The sequence below is a fragment of the Oreochromis aureus genome, linkage group 7 (assembly GCF_013358895.1).
Source record: "Oreochromis aureus strain Israel breed Guangdong linkage group 7, ZZ_aureus, whole genome shotgun sequence".
NCBI lineage: Eukaryota > Metazoa > Chordata > Actinopteri > Cichliformes > Cichlidae > Oreochromis > Oreochromis aureus.
The window spans coordinates 56,567,328-56,590,053 of NC_052948.1; the positions used below are offsets into that span (position 1 = coordinate 56,567,328).

Here is a 22,726-nt window from a genome sequence, read left to right on the forward strand (position 1 = left end):
GAGAGGATGTGGAGGGTGAAGGTGACGGTGGTCCCCGTGGTAATCGGAGCACTAGGTGCGGTGACTCCCAAGCTAGGCGAGTGGCTCCAGCAGATCCCGGGAACAACATCGGAGATCTCTGTCCAGAAGAGCGCAGTCCTGGGAACAGCTAAGATACTGCGCAGGACCCTCAAGCTCCCAGGCCTCTGGTAGAGGACCCGAGCTTGAAGGATAAACCACCCGCAGGGGCGTGCTGGGTGTTTTTTTTTTACATACATATATATATATATGTGTGTGTGTGTGTGTGTGTGTGTGTATATATACCACAACTGTGTTTGTTTTCTGCAGTGGTTTACCTGAAAAATGTATACCACCAATGACAATTCTCCAAATAGTGTCATAAAAATGTATATAAATGCTAGCAAGATTTTTGTAAATCCTGCAAGAATTAAACTGATATTTGAATAAAAACCTGACAAGTGAGCTTAATGTATAACCAGTAGCACTGGAGTACAGTGTTACAAGGTTAGAGTATCAGTCTGTCATGTGTATGCTGGTCATATAATAATAGAATTACACAGATACATTACATACCAAACCTAGAGTCCATTTCTGCTAAATCAAGACCATTTTTTCATCAAGCAAGCTAAGAGTCGTGCTAATTACACATGTTTACATTCTAGTCAATGGTAAACACAGCATAGCGCTCTCGATATTAGCAGACACCATCAAAACACTACAGCGGCCTCACCCCAAAAGCGTACATATTATCACAAATTATTTTAGTCACGCAGACTTATAGTCTGTCCTGCATAGATTCTACCAGAATGTAAGATGTGCCACTGGAGGGGGGAACACTTTGGAATACATTTATACAAACATAAAACAAGCATACATGGCTCGAGGTCGTGCTTCAGCCACTACAGACTTTTTTTCCCACACTGTGTGGAGTATTTTTCACAATGAGGACCTAACTTGTGAAACAAAGGCTGTTCTGTACTACATCAATTAATGTGTTGACAATGTAACAGTGAAAAAATAAATTTGTGTGCTCCCCAGCCAGAAAGCCCTGGATGAACATCCTTGTCAAAATACTCCTCAAAGCCTGCAATTCTGTCTTCAGGTCTGGTAATAGGAAACTACATAGTGCTGCTAGGGTTACCTGAAGAAGGGGACCAGGAAAGCAAAACTGGACCACAAAAAGAAATTTGAAAATCACCTCTCCAATAATGACTCTCATCAGGTGTGGCAAGGAATCCAGTGTGTCACCAACTTCAGAGGGTAAACAAACAGGGTTGTGGACCCAAACATTCATTAAAAAATCATTGGCGAAAAGCCTGAACGACTTCAACTCAATTCCACTCACACCTGTCATCACTAAGCGCCTGGAACATTTAATTCAAAGCCATTCCGCCATGATTATCCTTCCCTCTGGAGACCCCCACCAGTTTGCCTATACAGCAAATAGGTCAAGTGAGGACACAATAGCTACAGCTCAACCTTCAACACAATCATCCCCAACATCCTGGTGAGGAAACTGTCTGACCTGTCCCGGCTCTCACTTACTCCTTGATCCTCAACTTATTCACCAACTGCCCACAGACTGTCAAACTCAGTCCTCACCTCTCCTTTACTTGAACACTCAAAACTGGCTCCCCACAAGTGTGTGTTTTGAGCCCACTGTTCTACACTACCCTAACCCTAATCTGCATACAGGGATTCAATTCAATTCAATTCAATGCAATTCAGTTCAATTCAATTCTATTCTATTCTATTCTATTCTATTCTATTCTATTCTATTCTATTTATACAGCACCAAATATCAACAACAGTCACCTCAAGGGACTTTATACTGTAAGGTAGAACCTACAATAGCACATACAGAGAAAAACCCAACAATCATATGACCCACTATGAGCAAGCCATTTGGCGACAGTGGGAAGGAAAAAACACCCTTTTAACAGGAAGAAACCTTCGGCAGAACCAGGCTCAGGGAGGGGCGGCCATCTGCTGCGACTGGTTGGGGATGAGAGAAGGGAGACAGGATAAAAGACATGCTGTGAAAGAGAGCAAGTATGATTCAGTGCAGAGAGGTCTATTAACACACAGTGAGTGAGAAAAGTGACTGAAGAAGAAATACTGAGTGTATCATGGGAATCCCCCAGCAGCCTATACCTATTGGAGCATAACTAAGGGCGCATTCAGGGTCACCTGATCCAGCCCTAACTATATGCTTTAGCAAAAAGAAAAGTTTTAAGCCTAATCTTAAAAGTAGAGATGATGTCTGTCTCCCTAATCCAAACTGGAAGCTGGTTTCATAGAAGAGGGGCCTGAAAACTGAAGGCTCTCCCTCCAATTCAACTTTTAAATACTCTAGGAACAACAAGTAAGCCCGCAGTTCGAGAGCAAAGTGCTCTAATGGGGTGATATGGTACTACAAGGTCATTAAGATAAGATAGGCCCTGATTAGTCAAGACCTTGTATGTGAGGAGCAGGATTTTGATTCAATTCTGCATCTAACAGGGAGCCAATGAAGGGAAGCCAAGATTGGAGAAATATGCTCTCTCTTTCTAGTCCCTGTCAGTACTCTTGCTGCAGCATTTTGGTTTAACTGAAGGCTTTTCAGGGAGTTTTTAAGACATCCTGATAATAATAAATTACAGTAGTCCAGCCTAGAAGTAATAAATGCATGAACTAGTTTTTCAGCGTCACTCTGAGACAGGATATTTCTAACTTTAGAGATATTGCACAAATGGAAGAAAGCAGTCATATTTGTTTAATATGTGCATTGAAGGACATATCCTGGTCAAAATTACTCCAAGGTTCCTCACAGTATTACGGGAGTCCAAGGTAATGCCATCCAGAGTAAGAATGCAGACTAAGAATCTGGATGGCAGAGTACATTTCTAAAATTTTCAGGGCCGAGTACAATAATCTCAGTTTGATCTGAATTTAGAAGCAGAAAATTAGAGGTCATTCAGTTCTTTATGTCTTTATAAAGACCTGGATGCAGTTAAACCAATTGGTGTGTGTTATTTGGCTTCATGATAGATAAAGTTGTGTGTCATCTGCATAGCAGAGACTGTGATGGGCTCTGAAACCCCATCACAGTAGAGAATATGAGGTGCTGAATATGTTTGTGTGGTGTTTAGTAAGCAATCTGGCTGTAAACAACACAAGGCCAAAGGAGATGATCCTGGACTTTAGGAGGCACAGAGTAGACCTGCCTCCACTCTACATAAGCTGACCTCTCCTGGAATGCAAACACCTCCACCATCATCAGGAAGTCACAGCAGCATCTGCACTACCTGAGAGTGCTCAGAAGGAACAACATCTGTGAGAAGCTGCTGACCTTCTACCACTCGCTAAACTGTATCACAGTGTGGTTCACACATTGCACCCAGGCTGAGGGGAAGACGCTCCAGAGAGTAGTCAATACTGCACAGAAGATCATCGGCTACCCCCTCCCCTCTGTTGCAGTCATCTACACATCCCACTGCCTGAGCAGAGCCGAGAGATTCCACCCATCCTACATCTTGCATCCCACCTGTTCGACCTGCAGACCTTTAGGAGATACTACAGGTTAATCTAAACCAGGACAAAGAACACACTCCCCACTTAAAGTCACACATCAGTACTTCTCAGACATACAACACACACACACATACACACAATCACACGTAAAAATACACATCACTACCACACAAGACAAGTGCAATACTTGAGAGCAACCTTGCACATTTTTATAAACCTTGTACATTTGCACAGTTTTATAGCTGGTATTTTTAGATTTGTTTTTGTTAGCTATTTCTTTGTTTTTATTATTTTTTATTCTAAATGCTGCTACCAGGGAGCTGCTTCTATATTTCGTTGAACGTCTGATGTTTAATGACGGTAAAAGGATTCTCATTCTGATTTTATTTGAACCCAGTGCAGGAATGACAGACTCCACCACTTGCAACAGAGGGCACAATAAAGAGAGATAATTGCTGAATCTGAATACATGTTCAAACACGTTAGACAACCACATGCTGTCACAACAGCTTCAGTGCCCTTTGCAATTGATGAGGTTGTAACAAATGCTGTTTAACACAAAATCTCCTTTAGGTGTTCAGCAAGTAAAGATGTGATGACTGTAAAGCAAACAGCACAGGTTTCTCATTGTTTTTGTCGTCTAAATGTTCAGTAAGCTCTCCTTCTCTACGGATCAGGTTATTGTCATCACTGTAGAAAACAGTCTCACTGAAGGTGATCAGTCACAACAATTTGATTTACAGTGACCCTTTCCTAAAGGGACAAATGTTCTGGATCATTTCACCGAAGGAGTGGAATGATTCAGGTAATTCCTATTGATTTAAGAATTTTCTTTTTCCTTGCAACCCACCTATTGTTACCTTCATCCATAAAGATCTCACTGAATGTCACCTAAATTAGAAGCAGAAAACATGGCATGAGCGTTTTTAATGCTGTTGGTTTTAGGAACAACAACCTCTTTAGGCCAGGATAAGAGGTTTCGCTAAACATGGGGCTTTCACCGATGGTGCCATCATTTCAACGGTCTGAAATGATGGTAGTTAAAAGGTCAAAATGGGAAGCTATGAGCTGCCAGCTAGTTTCAGCCAAGGCAAACCATCCATTCACCACCATTTTCTTTTCTTTGAGGAATTTTTCCCTTCATAATTTTAGCCCAGAGGTCTCATGGTGAAAAATAAGAAGTAGCCACACAACAGACTTATTTCTAAGTGAAAGAAGGGTCCCAAAAAATAAAGTATTAGTTTAATCTTAATAAAAATATCAGATAGATAGATAGATAGATAGATAGATAGATAGATAGATAGATAGATAGATAGATAGATAGTGTTTGAGGCATCAACTTTGTTCCTCACTTAGTGTCAGCCTGCTTTCTAATTTGCATGCTGATGCTCAGACTCGAGGAATCCCCTCTCCCAATTAACTGCGGAGCTGGCTGACTGGTGATCTTTCTATTTTTCTTTGTCTCTGCATCCACTCGTGCCTGATCGTGGCTCCCACGCACACGAATGGACTCGTGTCCACACGGAGGATTTGAGGCTGCATGTGCAGCCCGCACTGCTGTGCCAAAGTGGTTGGAGCTGCTGGCGCAGTAAACAGCGAGACGCTGCTTCAGACTCGCTCCTTTCCCTGCCCTAATGCGAGTCGCGCGAGAGGAGGTGTCTGAGAGGAGCAGAGGGATGCCCGGAGACGAGGTGTTTTTGCAGCGCATAAAAACTCAACTGGCGCCGCTATCATTCCACTTGGATGCGAACCAAGACGCAGAAGGACAGTGAGCGCAAAAACGCGCAGAATCAGGCATCACTCTGGTTTGGCACGAGAAATCAAACGCCTACCTGCTGTTGAAACGCTGCTCCACATCAGCCCGATCCACAGCACCGCGGGCAACACGCAGCGAAGTCGGTAATCGACCGAGCAGGCGGCCGGCGGCATGGCAACAAACCCAGTGCAGAGAAGAGAGACTCAAGAGAAGAGAAGAGTGTCAGCTGGTTTATCTGTGGTCAGGCGGGCACGTAGAAGCGTAGTGTCGCGGTCAGGATCGTCGGGGGTCCGCATGTCACAGCAGCATCTTTCTGACTGCAAGCAGCGCCTCCTGCTTTCTGCCTGAGATCTGCCCCTCCACCCTCCCGGCCGCTTCTCCACGGACTCCTCAGTCCTCTCTCTCTCCCTCTCACCCGCCCACCTCCTCCACACACACAGCCCGACCTTAATGATAATGAAACTTTTGCTCAGAGAGTGACGGTCTGTATTTGTGTCAAGCTGACAGTAGGCTGCAGCAAGATAAGGGCACACTTACATAACGGAGGGAGCGAGAGCGAGAGAGAGAGAGGCCCAGGTAACGTTGTCCCAGGTAGCGCAAATTTTCTGGATGAATTGGAAAATTGGTGGGGTAAATGGAGGGGTCATGGAGGTGAAAGGCCCACTGAGGATTCATTTCACCTCAGGTTGGCACTATTGTTGTAGCCAGGGGCGGATCTAGAAGGGTGGCATGGGGTGGCAAGTGCCACCCTAAAATCATCCCTTGCCACCCCAAGTGCCACCCCAGTTTTGCATATGACAGTGTTGTTTATTAAAATAAGATAGCATTAACAGTTTGAGCGTAGTTACAGTCAACAGTGAATATAAATGCTAAAACTGAATATATTGCATAGTGTTCCCCCCCTCCACCATTAACAACTGGTTCAGCCCATAGCAGGACCGGCTTTTTTCTTGTAGCAAGCGATGTTTATGATTGTGCCAGAGCACATTTTGAACAACACCATGGGAATTTCGGATTTTACACAGGTGGTTGGATGTTACACTCTGGAAATGGAATGAAGGTGAGTGTTATTAAACCTCTGTGGTCCACGGACACGCTGCACCTCCAAATCACATGACTAACAAGCTGCAGCCACGCCGAGTCTCTATTTCAGCCCACATTGAAAGTTCGGACTTCAAAGTTTTTAAATTTTAATTACAGGCCAGTAAATCCAGAGTTATGATAATATATATATAATCCATGCTTTTTTCTAAATACTGTCGTCACGTTTTTTATGTATGTGTGTGTATTTTAAGCGTTTTCTAAGGAAAGCGCGAAAACAGTAAAGAAAGGAAAAGAAGCCACCTCTTTCCTATCGGTGGAAAAATGTACCATGTCAACCAATTTAAAAAAAATTCAACACGTGGGATTTGGTTGTTTAGGGAGAGGGGAGAGTTTTTAGAGTGACAGTAACGGCAGCGAGACAGAGCGAGCGAGTGAGAGAGAGAGCGAGAGAGTTTTTAGATGTGGGAGATTTGTGACGTTTAGTGTGGAGTGTACAGTTAGTGTGTTGTGTTGTCTTGTGTAGTTGTTCTGTTGTGTAGTCGTTTTGTTTTGTGTGTCAGTGAGGGCACTAATGAATGTCACAGAGGCACATTTGCAACGTAAACACTGTCACTAAGTAGAAAACCAGCGGAGTGATACACCTCCTGTTGTCAGGCCTGCAGGTTTATCCCTGTGCTGTTCTCCTCTGTCTTTTGGTGGACAAACTTTTTTTTTACTGGCACACATCATTTGTGGGGCATCTTATTGCAACACCTGATTGTTCTCTCATTTTAGTTTTAGTAATATTTTTAAATGGTTGTACAAAATGAAAGAAACGGCAGGTGTATTGGCTGCATTTTTAGATAAATAGTTGTATATGTTTACAAAATGTACAATTTATATTTGCATTTCAAGTTATAAAAATTTACTCAACATGTCTGTGGTTTTTTTTAGAGTAAAAAAATACTACTAGGATTTTAAGTTCTTTGTGTGATTTCAGATCAGTAATACTAATGCAGTATGTCAGTGAAAAAACAACTAAATTCAGTTGAGCTTAAAAGAATGATACCAAACAAGGCAAGGGGAAAAAATAAAATGAAACAATTTGAGGGTGAAATACAAACGTAAACTCAAAAGGAGTCAAAAATGGCCGGTTATATTTCAGACCTCAGTGGGTTAATCTAACAAATCATGAAAAATTAGGTTTAAATTTTTGTTCATGACAGTGCAGATTTCTGACATTTTGTGTAATTTAAGCATGTAACAACGTGATTGATTTCTAACAAAAAACAGTGTGAAACTTAAGTTAGACTTGTGTTTGTAAATGAACCGCCCCATATTGTGTACCTTTCTGGGTTTTATACTTATTGGGCTACATATTTATTTATTATACAGGCTATACAGTACATAAAATCAAAACTCACATGTTTTATGTAACTAAAGTGTTTAATTATGTGGGCTACAGACAATAATTAAGTTATAGACTATATTTATATGAAAAACGTGTATACTTACTGCATTTGAATCATTTTAACCATATGTAACCCCCTGCATATGTGTTTGGGAAAAAAAGGCTTTGATTTTGATTTTCTCTAGATCCGCCCCTGGTTGTAGCCACTGCAATCCAACGCTTTAGAGGGAGCTCTAGGACAGAATGAAGGCTGGAAAATAATATTGATTTTATATACTCCTAGGTTGGTTCCTTCAGAGTATCATATGCATCACATATTTTAATATATTCTGAGCACACTGGCTCTGAAATAAAACAGAAAGTTTCAAGTCGTAAAAGCAAGAAAGCATAGAAATGCACAATACCAAGAGCCCTCGGGGAAGAAAAGTAACGTGTGAGACCTAGAACAGGAACTTGGACCTGGTACAGAAAAAATATTTAGCAAGCTTTGAGTCTAGCCCTGAGTTGAGATTGGAAAGTTAGTTCAATTGACCTGGAGTAATAAGAGTATTGCCTGGTAATGGAAAAAATGAATGATATAGCATCTGATAATTAGCTGTGACCTGAAAGACAGGAAACTCTGGCAACTGAAGATAAATAATATGGATCAAACTAATGGTGATTAGATGGTTTAATTAGGAACGTGTGATATTAGTCAGACCCAGAAAGACTGAGTTTGATGATTTGCAATGAAAAAGATGTAGAGGTTAAATATTTAGATTTTAAACATGTATTACACATTTCAAAATGTTGCCTCCCTTTTAACACTCATCATCCTTTAGATATTTAGATCATCTTCAACACGATGCTAAACATGAAAGACATTTGTGTCGATCCGTGCAACTGATAAATGATTGTTTACTGATAAGTGTGTTATATGTCTAAAGCAACATACAGATTAATTTAATTTCACCTGTTTTTGCTACTGAAATGTACCGTAAATACTTCAGTGAAGATGAACTAGTTAACAATTTGCAGGTGCCTTACTTTCCACAGGGGGATTGTTATAAAGGCTCAGCTGTACATTTTGTTATAAACTGATAATAACTCTACAGTATCAAGGCATACAGCATTCTGGTATGTGTTTTGTTATCAAATGTATGAATGGGGAAATTAAACACATAATCAGACAGCTGACAGACAGCAGTCAGCTTGTTGAAGAAAAGCTCCCAGTGAATAGGTTAAATTCAAAGAGCCTGTTTAGAGTCTCTTTCAGAGCTGAAAACTTTTCATCATAGAGGTCTAACTAAACCTGCTTCTGGAACAAATCCCCCAAAACACTGAGAACAGGCAGACTAAAGACACTCAATCAACACATAGCAGGAAGAAGAACAAAGTAAAGAAAAAAATAAGACAGCCACATGACGACCAAAGTTTCAAATTAACAGAGGGACGAACTGAACAGATTCGCACAGATAGTAAGACACAGCCAGAGAAAACACAGGAGGAAAATATGGAAAATAAATGGAAACTTCTCCTTTTAGCTTCATTTTTCCATATATTGGCTATGGAGACCTCTCAATGTTTTCCAAGCCAATCATCTGCCTCTATGTCACCCCTCTTTCACTCCAGCTCAGCCTCCTGTGTTTTCATCAGTGCCACTGTCTCTAAACCTTACATCATAGCAGATCTCACTACCATCTTGTAAACCTTCCTTTTCACCCTTGCTGCTACCCTTCTGTCACAAATGCACTCTTCTCCACCCACTGCACCTGGCCTGCATTCTCTTCTTCACCTTTCTTGTGCATTGTCTGTTATTTTGGGTGGTTATCCCAAAGTATTTAAACTTGTCCACCTTCACCATCTCTACTTGTTGCATCTTTATGAAAGACAAAATGTATCAATTGTCAGGACCAATCCATCTGGCCGGACTCAAATGCAAGACTCAGGAGGGCTAATTCTGTGGTTTCATTTACAATGCAGGTAAAAGTAGTTCTATTTAAAAAGTCTTCAAGCAGATCTTGATACAAAGTCTCTATTTATAAAATCCAAGGAAAGGTAAGTCTACCAATGGCTCCAGAGCTAGACCAGAAGGGACTGTCTTGCACGGAAAAGCCAGAACATCTGAACCAAGGAGAAGATAAGTTACTAATCTTCGTGGTATAACAGGAAGCAGACTTACACACTGGAGCAGGAATCACTAATTTGGTTTAAATAACGCTCAGGCAAAGATCCCAGTTTAAAAGGCAGGCAACAGGCGTCAATAAAGGAGACACGACTCCTCAGGCAGTCTTCTAGGTGACCCACTATTATGGAAGAGATTATCATTCAGGAGCAGGCGGAGCAGGACCCTCGGGCTCCACCCTCGCCCTGCCGGTCAACCTCCAGATCTGCTCCACCTCTGTTGCCTGCCTCCTGAGCAGTTCCATCCTCAATTTTCGTCTTCGGCCCTCAAGTTTAGCTCATAGGCTTGGTCAACATCGGTGTTTTGTCTAGTTTTGCTTCTCCCTGTCTTGTTAGTCTTATTTCATTCAGCTGCATTCCCTGGTGTTTCCCAGCTTCCTAATTACCTGGTGTGTATATATTGTCTGCGTGTCCCTTTGTTTAAAGATGTGTTGTTCACTCACGCTGTGTGTTCCCCCGTTTCTTGTGAGTTCTGTGTCCTTCGTGTGTTACTAGTCTTCCCTGTAGTTTTCTAGTTTCCAAGATTTGCAGTTCCCTAGTGCCTAGCTTTTCTCTTTTAGTTTTCTAAGTTACAGCAACAAAGCTTTTTTTACGCTTTCGTTTCAAAGTCCTGCAGCTGGGTCCTGCCTTGCCTGCTACACAGCTGGACATGACATAATGTCTGCTGGAAAAAAAAAACACAATAATAACAGAAACTATAGATAACTATAGATAATTACAGATCATTACACAGACTGAGGCCAAATTCTTCTCTCAGTCTCTCTTTCACATTGTCATGCACGAGAAAATGTGAGTAATAATTTGGTGGTAAAAACTTTAAAAATGATCTCTTCAAACAGACAGGTCTGTCCGTCTGAGTTTCAGGGTTGGTTTCTAGTATCATGGAAGATTTAACCGAAGCACTTGTAAAACAGCTGTCTCACTTCTTCCTAATGATTTTTTGCTTGTTACTCTGAGCTTCTGACACTTCAAGATGCAGTTACCACAAAGTCAAAAGTTAATTGACGTTTTCTGTGCTGCCTCCTTCCTGTGAACAGGAAGGAAAAACCTGCACTTTTGCTGCAGTCTACAGGGAGTGCAGAATTATTAGGCAAATGAGTATTTTGTCCACATCATCCTCTTCATGCATGTTGTCTTACTCCAAGCTGTATAGGCTCGAAAGCCTACTACCAATTAAGCATATTAGGTGATGTGCATCTCTGTAATGAGAAGGGGTGTGGTCTAATGACATCAACACCCTATATCAGGTGTGCATAATTATTAGATAACTTCCTTTCCTTTGGCAAAATGGGTCAAAAGAAGGACTTGACAGGCTCAGAAAAGTCAAAAATAGTGAGATATCTTGCAGAGGGATGCAGCAGTCTTAAAATTGCAAAGTTTCTGAAGCGTGATCATCGGAACAATCAAGCGTTTCATTCAAAATTCTTTTTGGTGGCGCTGTCACTTGGTGTTCACTCGCTTTGTGGTAGAGTATCACTTCCTGTTCCGAACTTCCTGTTCCTGCTCAAACACAGTGGTGTTTCTGAGTAGCTTTTCTGCTTAGCAATTTAATTTAAATCTTTTGATACATCCCTTTTTCATAGTATAATCTTAACGTGCTTCATCTGAATCACCCTTTCTGTGTACTCACTACCTAATTTATAGCCAAAGTATTCACTCACTGTCTCTTTACTGTTTCGCTAGCTTAGCTTAGCTCGTAGCCGACTCGTTAGCACCATGGCTACTTCACCTGTCCCTCCTGCATTTTCCTGCTCATTGTGTCAGATGTTTAGTTACTCCTCGGCCTCCTTTAGCAGTAATGATACCTGTAACAAATGTAGCATATTTGCAGCTCTGGAGGCCAGGATTACTGAATTGGAGACTCGGAAACCGCACCCTTCATTCACCCGTAGCTAGCCAGGCCCCTGTAGCTGGTGCAGCCGAAGATAGCGTGGGCCCCGCTAGCTGTTCCCCGGCAGACCCCAAGCAGCTGGGGAAAGAGAGGCGGCTGGGTGACGGTGAGGAGGAAGCATAGTCTTAAACTGAAGCCCCAGGTACACCACCAACCTGTTCATGTGTTCAACTGCGTTTTCCCCACTCGGCGACACACCCGCCGGGGTCAAACTCTGGTAATTGGTGATTCTGTTCTCAGACGTGAAGCTAGAGACACCGGCAACCATAGTCAATTGTCTTCCAGGGGCCAGAGCAGGCGACATTGAAGGAAATTTAAAACTGCTGGCTAAGGGTAAACGTAAATACAGTAAGATCATAATTCACGTCGGCAGTAATGACACCCGTTACGCCAATCGGAGGTCACTAAAATCAATATTGAATCGGTGTGCAACTTTGCCAAAACAATGTCGGACTCTGTAGTTTTCTCTGGTCCCTCCCCAATCAGACCAGGAGTGACATGTTTAGCCGCATGTTCTCCTTAAATTGCTGGCTGTCTGAGTGGTGTCCCAGAAACGATGTGGGCTTCATAGATAATTGGCAAACCTTCTGGAGGAAACCTGGTCTTGTTAGGAGAGACGGCATCCATCCCACTTTGGATGGAGCAGCTCTCATTTCTAGAAATATGGACCAATTTATTAAACCCCCAAAATATGACTATCCAGAGTTGGGACCAGGAAGCAGAGTTGCAGTCTTACACGCCTCTCTGCAGCTTCTCTCCTCCTGCTACCCCCAAAAACCCATCTCCATTGAGACTGTGTCAGCTCCCAAAAAGACAAAAACAAACTAAAACCAGCAATAAACAACTTAAACATAAAAATCACAAAGAAAGAACAATACAGTATCCACATCTGAACCAAAGAGTAAAACAGTGAAATGTGGATTATTAAATATTAGGTCTCTCTCCTCCAAGTCTCTGTTAGTACATGACTTAATAATTGATCAACAAATCGATTTACTCTGCCTTACAGAAACCTGGTTGCAGCAGGATGAGTATGTTAGTTTAAATGAATCAACACCCCCGAGTCATTCTAACTACCAGAAATCCCGAAGCACAGGCCGAGGGGGCGGTGTGGCAGCAATTTTTCACACCAGCCTATTAATTAACGAAAGACCAAGACAGACTTTTAATTCATTTGAAAGCCTGATGCTTAGCCTCGTCCACCACAGCTGTAAAACTCAGAAACCAGTCTTACTTGTTATCATCTATCGTCCACCTGGGCCTTACACAGAGTTTCTCTCTGATTTCTCAGACTTTTATCTGATTTAGTGCTCAGCTCAGATAAAATAATTATTGTGGGTGATTTTAACATCCATGTAGATGCTAAAATGACAGCCTCAACATCGCATTTAATCTGTTATTAGACTCAATTGGCTTCTCTCAAAATGTAAAAGAACCCACCCACCACTTTAATCACACTCTAGATCTTGTTTTAACATATGGCATAGAAACTGAACATTTAACAGTGTTTCCTGAAAACCCTCTGCTGTCTGATCATTTCCTGATAACATTTACATTTACAATAATTGATTACACAGCAGCGGAGAGTAGACTTTATCAAAGTAGATGTCTTTCTGAAAGTGCTGTAACTAAGTTTAAGAATATAATCCACCCACTGTTATCATCTTCAATGCCCTGTACCAACATAGAGCAGAGCAGCTATCTGAACGCTACCCCAACAGAGGTCGATTATCTTGTTAATAATTTTACCTCCTCACTACGCACGACTCTGGATACTGTAGCTCCTGTGAAAACTAAGGCCTCAAATCCGAAGTACCTGACTCCGTGGTATAATTCTCAAACACGTAGCCTAAAGCAGATAACTCGTAAGCTGGAGAGGAAATGGCGTGTCACAAATTTAGAGGATCATCATTTAGCCTGGAGAAATAGTTTGCTACTTTATAAGAAAGCCCTCCGCAAAGCCAGAACATCTTACTATTCGTCACTGATTGAAGAAAATAAGAACAACCCCAGGTTTCTCTTCAGCACTGTAGCCAGGCTGACAAAAGTCAGAGCTCTACTGAGCCAACAATCCCTTTAATGTTAACTAGTAATGACTTCATGAACTTCTTCACAAATAAAATTTTTATCATTAGAGAAAAATTACCAATAATCATCCCACAGATGTAATATTATCTACAGCTACTTTTAGTACCATCGATGTTAAGTTAAACTCTTTTTCTCCAGTTGATCTTTCTGAGTTAACTTCAATAATTAATTCCTCCAAACCATCAACGTGTCTTTTAGACCCCATTCCTACAAAACTGCTCAAAGAAGTCCTGCCATTAATTAATTCTTCGATCTTAAATATGATCAACCTATCTCTAATAATCGGCTATGTACCACAGGCCTTCAAGGTGGCTGTAGTTAAACCTTTACTTAAAAAGCCATCTCTAGACCCAGCTGTCTTAGCTAATTATAGGCCAATCTCCAACCTTCCTTTCATATCAAAAATCCTTGAAAGAGTAGTTGTCAAACAGCTAACAGATCATCTGCAGAGGAATGGCTTATATGAAGCGTTTCAGTCAGGTTTCAGAGCTCATCACAGCACAGAAACAGCTTTAGTGAAGGTTACAAATGATCTTCTTATGGCCTCTGACAGTGGACTCATCTCTGTGCTTGTCCTGCTACACCTCAGTGCTGCGTTCGATACTGTTGACCATAATATCCTATTAGAGCGATTAGAACATGCTGTAGGTATTACAGGTACTGCACTGCAGTGGTTTGTATCATATCTATCTAATAGACTCCAATTTGTTCAAGTAAATGGAGAGTCCTCTTCACACACTAAGGTCAATTATGGTGTTCCACAGGGTTCAGTGCTAGGACCAATTCTATTTACATTGTACATGCTTCCCTTAGGCAGCATCATTAGAAGACATAGCATAAATTTTCACTGCTATGCAGATGACACACAGCTCTATCTATCCATGAAGCCAGGTAACACACACCAATTAGTTAAACTGCAGGAATGTCTTAAAGACATAAAGACCGGATGGCCGCTAACTTTCTGCTTCTTAATTCAGATAAAACTGAGGTTATTGTACTCGGCCCTGAAAATCTTAGAAATATGGTATCTAACCAGATTCTTACTCTGGATGGCATTACCTTGGCCTCCAGTAATGCTGTGAGGAACCTTGAGTCATTTTTGACCAGGACATGTCCTTCAATGCACATATTAAACAAATATGTAAGACTGCTTTCTTCCATTTGCGCAACATCTCTAAAATTAGAAATATCCTGTCTCAGAGTGATGCTGAAAAACTAGTTCATGCATTTATTACTTCCAGGCTGGACTACTGTAATTCTTTATTATCAGGATGTCCTAAAACTCACTGAAAAGCCTTCAGCTGATCCAAAATGCTGCAGCAAGAGTACTGACAGGGACTAGAAAGAGAGAGCATATTTCTCCTGTTTTGGCTTCCTTCATTGGCTTCCTGTTAAATCCAGAATTGAATTCAAAATCCTGCTCCTCACATACAAGGTCTTAAATAATCAGGCCCCATCTTATCTTAATGACCTTGTAGTACCATATCACCCCATTAGAGCACTTCGCTCTTGCACTGCAGGCCTACTTGTTGTTCCTAGAGTATTTAAAAGTAGAATGGGAGGCAGAGCCTTCAGTTTTCAGGCCCCTCTTCTGTGGAACCAGCTTCCAGTTTGGATTCGGGAGACAGACACTATCTCTACTTTCAAGATTAGGCTTAAAACTTTCCTTTTGCTAAAGCATATAGTTAGGGCTGGACCAGGTGACCCTGAATCCTCCCTTAGTTATGCTGCAATAGACGAGGCTGCCGGGGATTCCCATGATGCATTGAGTTTTTCCTTCCAGTCACCTTTCTCACTCACTATGTGTTAATAGACCTCTCTGCATCGAATCATATCTGTTATTAATCTGTCTCTCTTCCACAGCATGTCTTTATCCTGTTTTTCTTCTTTCACCCCAACCGGTCGCAGCAGATGGCCGCCCCTCCCTGAGCCTGGTTCTGCCGGAGGTTTCTTCCTGTTAAAAGGGAGTTTTTCCTTCCCACTGTCGCCAAAGTGCTTGCTCATAGGGGGTCATATGATTGTTGGGTTTTTCTCTGTATTTATTATTGTGCTATCTACTGTACAATATAAAGCGCCTTGAGGCGACTTTTGTTGTGATTTGGCGCTATATAAATAAAATTGAATTGAATTGAAAATAGTCAACAGGGTCGCAAGAAGCGTGTGGAAAAACCAAGGAGCAAAATAACTGCCCATGAACTGAGAAAAGTCAAGTGTGCAGCTGCCAAGATGCCACTTGCCACCAGTTTGGCCATATTTCAGAGCTGCAACATCACTGGAGTGCCCAAAAGCACAAGGTGTGCAATACTCAGCGACATGGCCAAGGTAAGAAAGGCTGAAAGACGACCACCACTGAACAAGACACACAAGCTGAAACGTCAAGACTGGGCCAAGAAATATCTCAAGACTGATTTTTTCTAAGGTTTTATGGACTGATGAAATGAGAGTGAGTCTTGATGGGCCAGATGGATGGGCCCGTGGCTGGATTGGTAAAGGGCAGAGAGCTCCAGTCCGACTCAGACGCCAGCAAGGTGGAGGTGGAGTACTGGTTTGGGCTGGTATCATCAAAGATGAGCTTGTGGGGCCCTTTTCGGGTTGAGGATGGAGTCAAGCTCAACTCCCAGTCCTACTGCCAGTTTCTGGAAGACACCTTCAAGCAGTGGTACAGGAAGAAGTCTGCATCCTTCAAGAAAACATGATTTTCATGCAGGACAATGCTCCATCACACGCGTCCAAGTACTCCACAGCGTGGCTGGCAAGAAAGGGTATAAAAGAAGAAAAACTAATGACATGGCCTCCTTGTTCACCTGATCTGAACCCCATTGAGAACCTGTGGTCCATCATCAAATGTGAGATTTACAAGGAGGGAAAACAGTACACCTCTCTGAACAGTGTCTGGGAGGCTGTGGTTGCTGCTGCACGCAATGTTGATGGTGAACAGATCAAAACACTGACAGAATCCATGGATGGCAGGCTTTTGAGTGTCCTTGCAAAGAAAGGTGGCTATATTGGTCGCTGTTTTGTTTTTGAATGTCAGAAATGTATATTTGTGAATGTGGAGATGTTATATTGGTTTCACTGGTAAAAATAAATAATTGAAATGGGTATATATTTGTTTTTGTTAAGTTGCCTAATAATTATGCAGTAATAGTCACCTGCACACACAGATATCCCCTAAAATAGCTAAAACTAAAAACAAACTAAAAACTACTTCCAAAAACATTCAGCTTTGATATCAATGAGTTTTTTGGGTTCACTGAGAACATGGTTGTTGTTCAATATTAAAATTATTCCTCAAAAATACAACTTGCCTAATAATTCTGCACTCCCTGTACAGTATCGCTCTGTTTGTATGTGCATGTTGAATTTAAACAAGCTCTCTGTTGAGCAACACTTTTTAAATTTTACATTTTTATTTACTTTTAATTTTTTATATTGTGTATATTGTCTATTCTGTGACTTAACTTTCTCTTTATTTTAATCTTTGTGTACAGCGCTTTGTGACTGCCTGTCTATGAAAAGCGCTTAATAAATAAACTTACTTACTTTAACTGATGTCTCACCATTTGTTGTGTAATATTGATTATTAAATTGATATGGGCATTATAGGAATGCAGCTGGACATTAACAGGTCTGTCCTCATGGGAAAGTCAAGCCTCAAATTTCAAATAAAGAGTGAAATTTGTCCCAAAAGGTTACATTACATATGATCCTCAAATGTAAACTACAGTTTACAACTGTGTCCAATGATTTGTGTGTAAATTTTAAGTACTGAAAAAAGGGCTCTAATCCACACACAAATACACAGCAATTTGAACACACATAGAAATATTACAGCTGCGTATATCAAAATCTTAATAAATAGTGATTATTTATGCACAAATTTCTAAATCTCAAATCTGATCATTGTTGCTTTCAAAAAGCTTCCGGTGTATTTATGACTTTCTTTTTGCTCACTTCCAGATTGTCAGATGCGCTGCACCAATCACTTAATAAACACAGATCATGTCACATGTGCACTTGGGCTCTTGAAACATGCTCATGCTGCCAGCTTCGCACAGATCCACAAATGTAGTCTGCATTCAAGTGCTAGTGAAAAACTTGGATTTCTGTGCTTCCTGCAAATCCCTTCATTTTTTTGCTTTTGTTCTTTTTGTCTTTTTGTTTTTAAATAAACAGAAGCTCATCAACCCTAAAAGACACAGATTACAAATGCAAGCCTATCAGTGTTTAAATAAGTTTGTCCTATTTATCAAATGTTAGAAATAGAGCTTTAAGCCTGCCTTGTATGTCTGCTGTTCCTGAATGAGCAGCGTTTTGTCAGCTAAGTTCAACGCCAAGTCTAGGGAAAACCTGGTCAATTAGGAGAGACGGTATCAATCCCACTTTGAATGAAGCAGATCTCATTTCTAAAAATCTGGCCAAATCCAAATTTATATGTATGGGGTTTACCCCACAAAACAGTTTCCCCCCAAAACCCCATCCCTCAAGAGGCTGTGTTTCCTCCCAAACAAACAAAAAACAAACCAAAACAATCAGCAAAAAATTACAGAGAAAGAGCAATATAGTATCCACAACTGCACCAAAGAGTGAAGCAGTGAAATATGGATGATTAAACATTAGGTCTCCCTCTTCTAAACCCTGTTAGTACATGAATTAATAATTCTATCCATCCATTCTCTTCTGCTTATCGTTCTCAGGTTCACTGAGAGGCTGGAGCCTTTCCCAGCTACCATAGGCCAAGAGCCAGGGTATACCCTGGACAAGTCGCCAGTCTGTTGCAGGGCTAACACAGAGAGACAGACAACCATTTGCACTCACATTCAGACTCACATTTACACCCACATTCACACCTATTGAATAATAATTGATTAATAATTAATAATAATAATTGATAATTGACAACTGATTTACTTTGCCTTACAGAAACCTAGTTACACCAGGATAAATATATTAGTTTAAATGAATCAAAAACCCCAGTCATAGTAATTCTCAGAATTCTCGAAGCACAGGCCGAGAAGGGGGAGCGACAGCAATATCCCATTCCAGCTCCAACCAAAGACCCAGACAGAGTTTTAATTCATTTGAAAGCTTGATGCTTAGCTTGTTTCCCCTTTTGAAAATTCAAAAAACAATTTTATTCGTTGTTATCTATTGTCTACTTGGGCCTTACTTAGAGTTTTTATCTAATTTCTCAGACTTTTTATCTGATTTAGTACTCAGCTAAAATAAAGTAATTTTTTTTGACCGAAGGACAAGAGTTGGTTGTCATGGCAATGGGAGTGTTGCCTGCAAAAAGGGTCATCTCTAAATAATATTGGGAAATATTTGAAAATTCAAGGTATTTTTTCAAGAAAATGGTTGAAATGCTGGGTTAAAAGCCCCTGTGAGTGTTTAAAAGGAACAGGATCTGATGAACTGTACCTAGTGTTTGAAATCATGTGGGAAAATTTGAGGCCGGTACAAATAATAAGTAGTCATTGTGATTAAACTATCTTAATCAAAGAAGACTGTACAAAACAACATAGTGACAATTCTGTGGTACAACGTGTTTAACGTTGTTTAGGATATCATACTTTTTATAAAAGCAGCAAAGTGAGATAAATGTATGTCTTTTGTTCATTGTTGATCTTTGTTCTGTGTTTCCGACTTTCCTCCTTTTCTCTTTGTCTAAAGAAATCACACAACCTCCGGTAAATCTAAAATAAGTGGTAGCGCGCTGAAGACAAGAGAAGAATTAGTAACCACGGGACTGTTCCACCGTGTGTGCAAAGGAGGATATTACAACTAAGGAAAAAAAGGAGCGAGTTAGTGCCAAGTAGTGGTAGGATTGAGGTAAAGTAGCCTACTATCTGGTTCCATCTGGTAGGGGGAGGATGATACTGCATGTCACCCACTATCCCTGGTGGACACAGGTAGAACTGAAAAATAGAAAGAATAAATAAAAATAAAATAGGAAAAACTAATTTAAAAAAAAACTAAATAACTTAATATTTTAAGAAAATAATCTGAGGATAGGGGAAATTAATTAATTTATTAACGACAGCTATTGCTGTCTTACTCAGAGAAAACTTGGTGTTTAAAGAATACCATACCTATGCTAACTGTTCTTTGTTCTCAGTGGCATCGAACATGACCATACCACCTGTCTATATGCGAAAGGAGGGTAATTACACATGTCTAATTCATATAATGCCACAGAGGTAGATGACATGCAGCCGACATGGTAATAAAATAATAGACATTATAAATTTGTATAACACCTCTCAGACTGAGTCATCTCCAAAGAAGGAGATGACCAGAAAGTTGTAGAAGAAGAAACATGAGCTGACATCAGACCTAAGGCCACCCTAAACTTTTTCCATCGATCATGTTAATATTATGTTTCTGCGACATGTGTGAACTTACACTGAATTACAGGGTACTTACACCTTAGTCGCAAGTCTTACAGTGTAATCATTTCATTGTTTCCTGTAAAAAACTGACTTGTTACCCAAAATTACTTGTAATTATGGGGTACTTACACCTTGCAGGTCTTACATGGTAATTATTTCATTATGCATCTCACAACTGTGTTGCCAAGAAGATATCTCCTTGATAATTCATGTGTTATTGATAGTGAACTATTTGTACAACCCAGCTCCAGTGAGATGATTACTTTAGAAATACTTGTGAGAGTACTTGCACATACTTGCTATCTATCTATCTATCTATCTATCTATCTATCTATCTATCTATCTATCTATCTATCTATCTATCTATCTATCTATCTATCTATCTATCTAAAAGAAAGCTAAATGGCTACACAGTTGAGTTGTATAGCCCGCGGAACAAATGACTTCCTTAGCCTGTCCATAGAGCATGTCAGTGACAAGAGTCTGCCACTGAATTGGGTTGCAGTGGGTGTTAGTCATTGTCCATGATGGATAGCGGTTTGCTCAGGGTCCCTTTTCTCTGCATGCAGTGGATCAGATGTGGTAGGTCCAAATCTTTTACAACAGGGTGTCATCAGAGCACAATTTCCATTTAAATAACCCAGCATAGTGCCTACTAGCAGGCCACAGAGTCAGCCTCAGTTACAGTCTGGCACATCAGGTTAACTCCTTTTACCCTCCTACACATGTAATTACATGTGTGTCTTTCTTGTGTACGCATCATTCAATCAGAGCTCCCTGACCTGCTGTCCATCTACACCAAGCAGTGCAAGACCAAAGCTAGGAAGATTATGATGGACCTCTCCCATCCCAACAATGGACTCTTCTCACTGTTGAGGTCTGGGAAGCGCTTCCGCTCCCTTAAGGCCAAAACAGAGAGAATGAGGAGGAGCTTCTTCTCCCAGGCTATTCGGGCCCTGAACCAGGTGTAGGACTGGACTCTCCCACACACATGAGTATAAGACTGGACTCTCACACACATCACATCACCACACGCACTCTGGTTTTCTTTATGCACACTTCCTATAATTTATAATCTTTATAATCTCTTTCTGCTATTTGCACATTTTTTACTGTAAATTTCTAAGTTAATTTGTAAATTTTTGTAGTAACCTGTAAATTGTAAACCTGTAAATTGTAAATACTGTAAAACCACTGTCATTTAATGGTCGGGCATTGCACAGCTACAAGCATTTCACCCCCATGTCATACTGTGTATGGTTGTGTGTGTGACAAATAAAATTTGAATTTGATTTGATTTGATTTGAATTTGTAGGCTATGCTATTTAAGCTGGTGTAGCCAGCCCAAAGTTGCTGTGCATTTGCAAACCTGTTTTCAATCCTCATCCACCAGTACCTCCATTCCTGCTGTATGCTGTAACTTTTACTGTAATGTTGCTTGAAGTTCCTCTCCACAGAATGTGCTCAGAAAACCATCACCATAATATCAGTATGTAGTATTAACCCTTAGATAATGTTCTGTCATGTTTATTATCCCAAGTCTCTCAATAGGATAAGTGTCCACAATAATAAACTCCTGGATCTTTTGCTTTTCTGTGCTGAAGCAGGTAGGGCTGTGTGCAAGCATGGCAGAGCACTGTCTGCTCCATCTCTGATAAGCAAAGAATAAATGATTAGACAACAAACTCTAAAGAAGAAGAGATAACATTATTCCGGTGAAAGCTAGTTCCCCCCCCCACCACAGCCTGCTTGCTGTGACATCCGTTCTCATCCCATCTCTCTCTGTCTATAATCCCTGCTTCCTTTTCCATTTTAGCCCCAATCTCATCTCTTTTATCTCTCTTCTTTCCTGAGATCCCTTCTGCTTCTCATGCTGCTGTTGTGTGTTTTCTTCACAGATACATTTGAGGGGATTGGGTTGAAGGGTTTGTGTGCTGGGGGGTAAGCCTCTGCAGTGACAATCTGCTCTGTACTTCCACAGTAGGAGGAGACAGGATTTGCAGGGAATGATCAACAATGGGAAATAACCATCAATGACAAAGAAAAGACCAATATGTTTTTTGTTTGGAAGCAAACTTGTCTGAAATTCTGAAAATACTACAAAGACGAATGTGACACAATTCAGCACATTTGCCATCAACCAAAGAACAACCATGAAGATCACTGTCAAAGATTATTAAACTTTTTGTTTAATGTTTAATTTACATTCGTATTCATCACGTTACCAGGAAGAACAAAGAATACAAAGACTTCTGTTTTGTAAGGGGTCTTGGATTCATTATCTAAGCTACATGTTGGAGGCCCATTTTGAACAAGAAAAAATATTGTTAGATTTTGTTTTTACAGGTTTCAATTATCCTGTAGCAAAATACCTTTTATGTGTATGAGTCCTCTTATGTATCTGCCAGTTTGATTCAAGACATGAAGTAACTGCAACACAGATGCAATTTCGAGCGTAAATCTCCAGATAGCATCACCTTCATCCATCA

The 22,726-nt window shown here is 40.7% G+C and overlaps 1 protein-coding gene across 5 annotated transcripts in view; it reads right to left on the reverse strand.

The window, feature by feature from the left end:
- Positions 1 to 5,671, reverse strand: part of LOC116329311 (seizure 6-like protein) — a 120,558-nt gene extending 114,887 nt beyond the window's left edge. For all 5 annotated transcript variants that reach the window (XM_039615292.1, XM_039615290.1, XM_039615291.1 and 2 more), the window contains exon 1: positions 5,346 to 5,671. In XM_039615292.1, the coding sequence (XP_039471226.1) occupies positions 5,346 to 5,442 (97 nt within the window). In that variant the 5' untranslated portion in view covers positions 5,443 to 5,671. The remainder of the gene's footprint in view (positions 1 to 5,345) is intronic.
- Between the last annotated feature and the right edge of the window lie 17,055 nt (positions 5,672 to 22,726).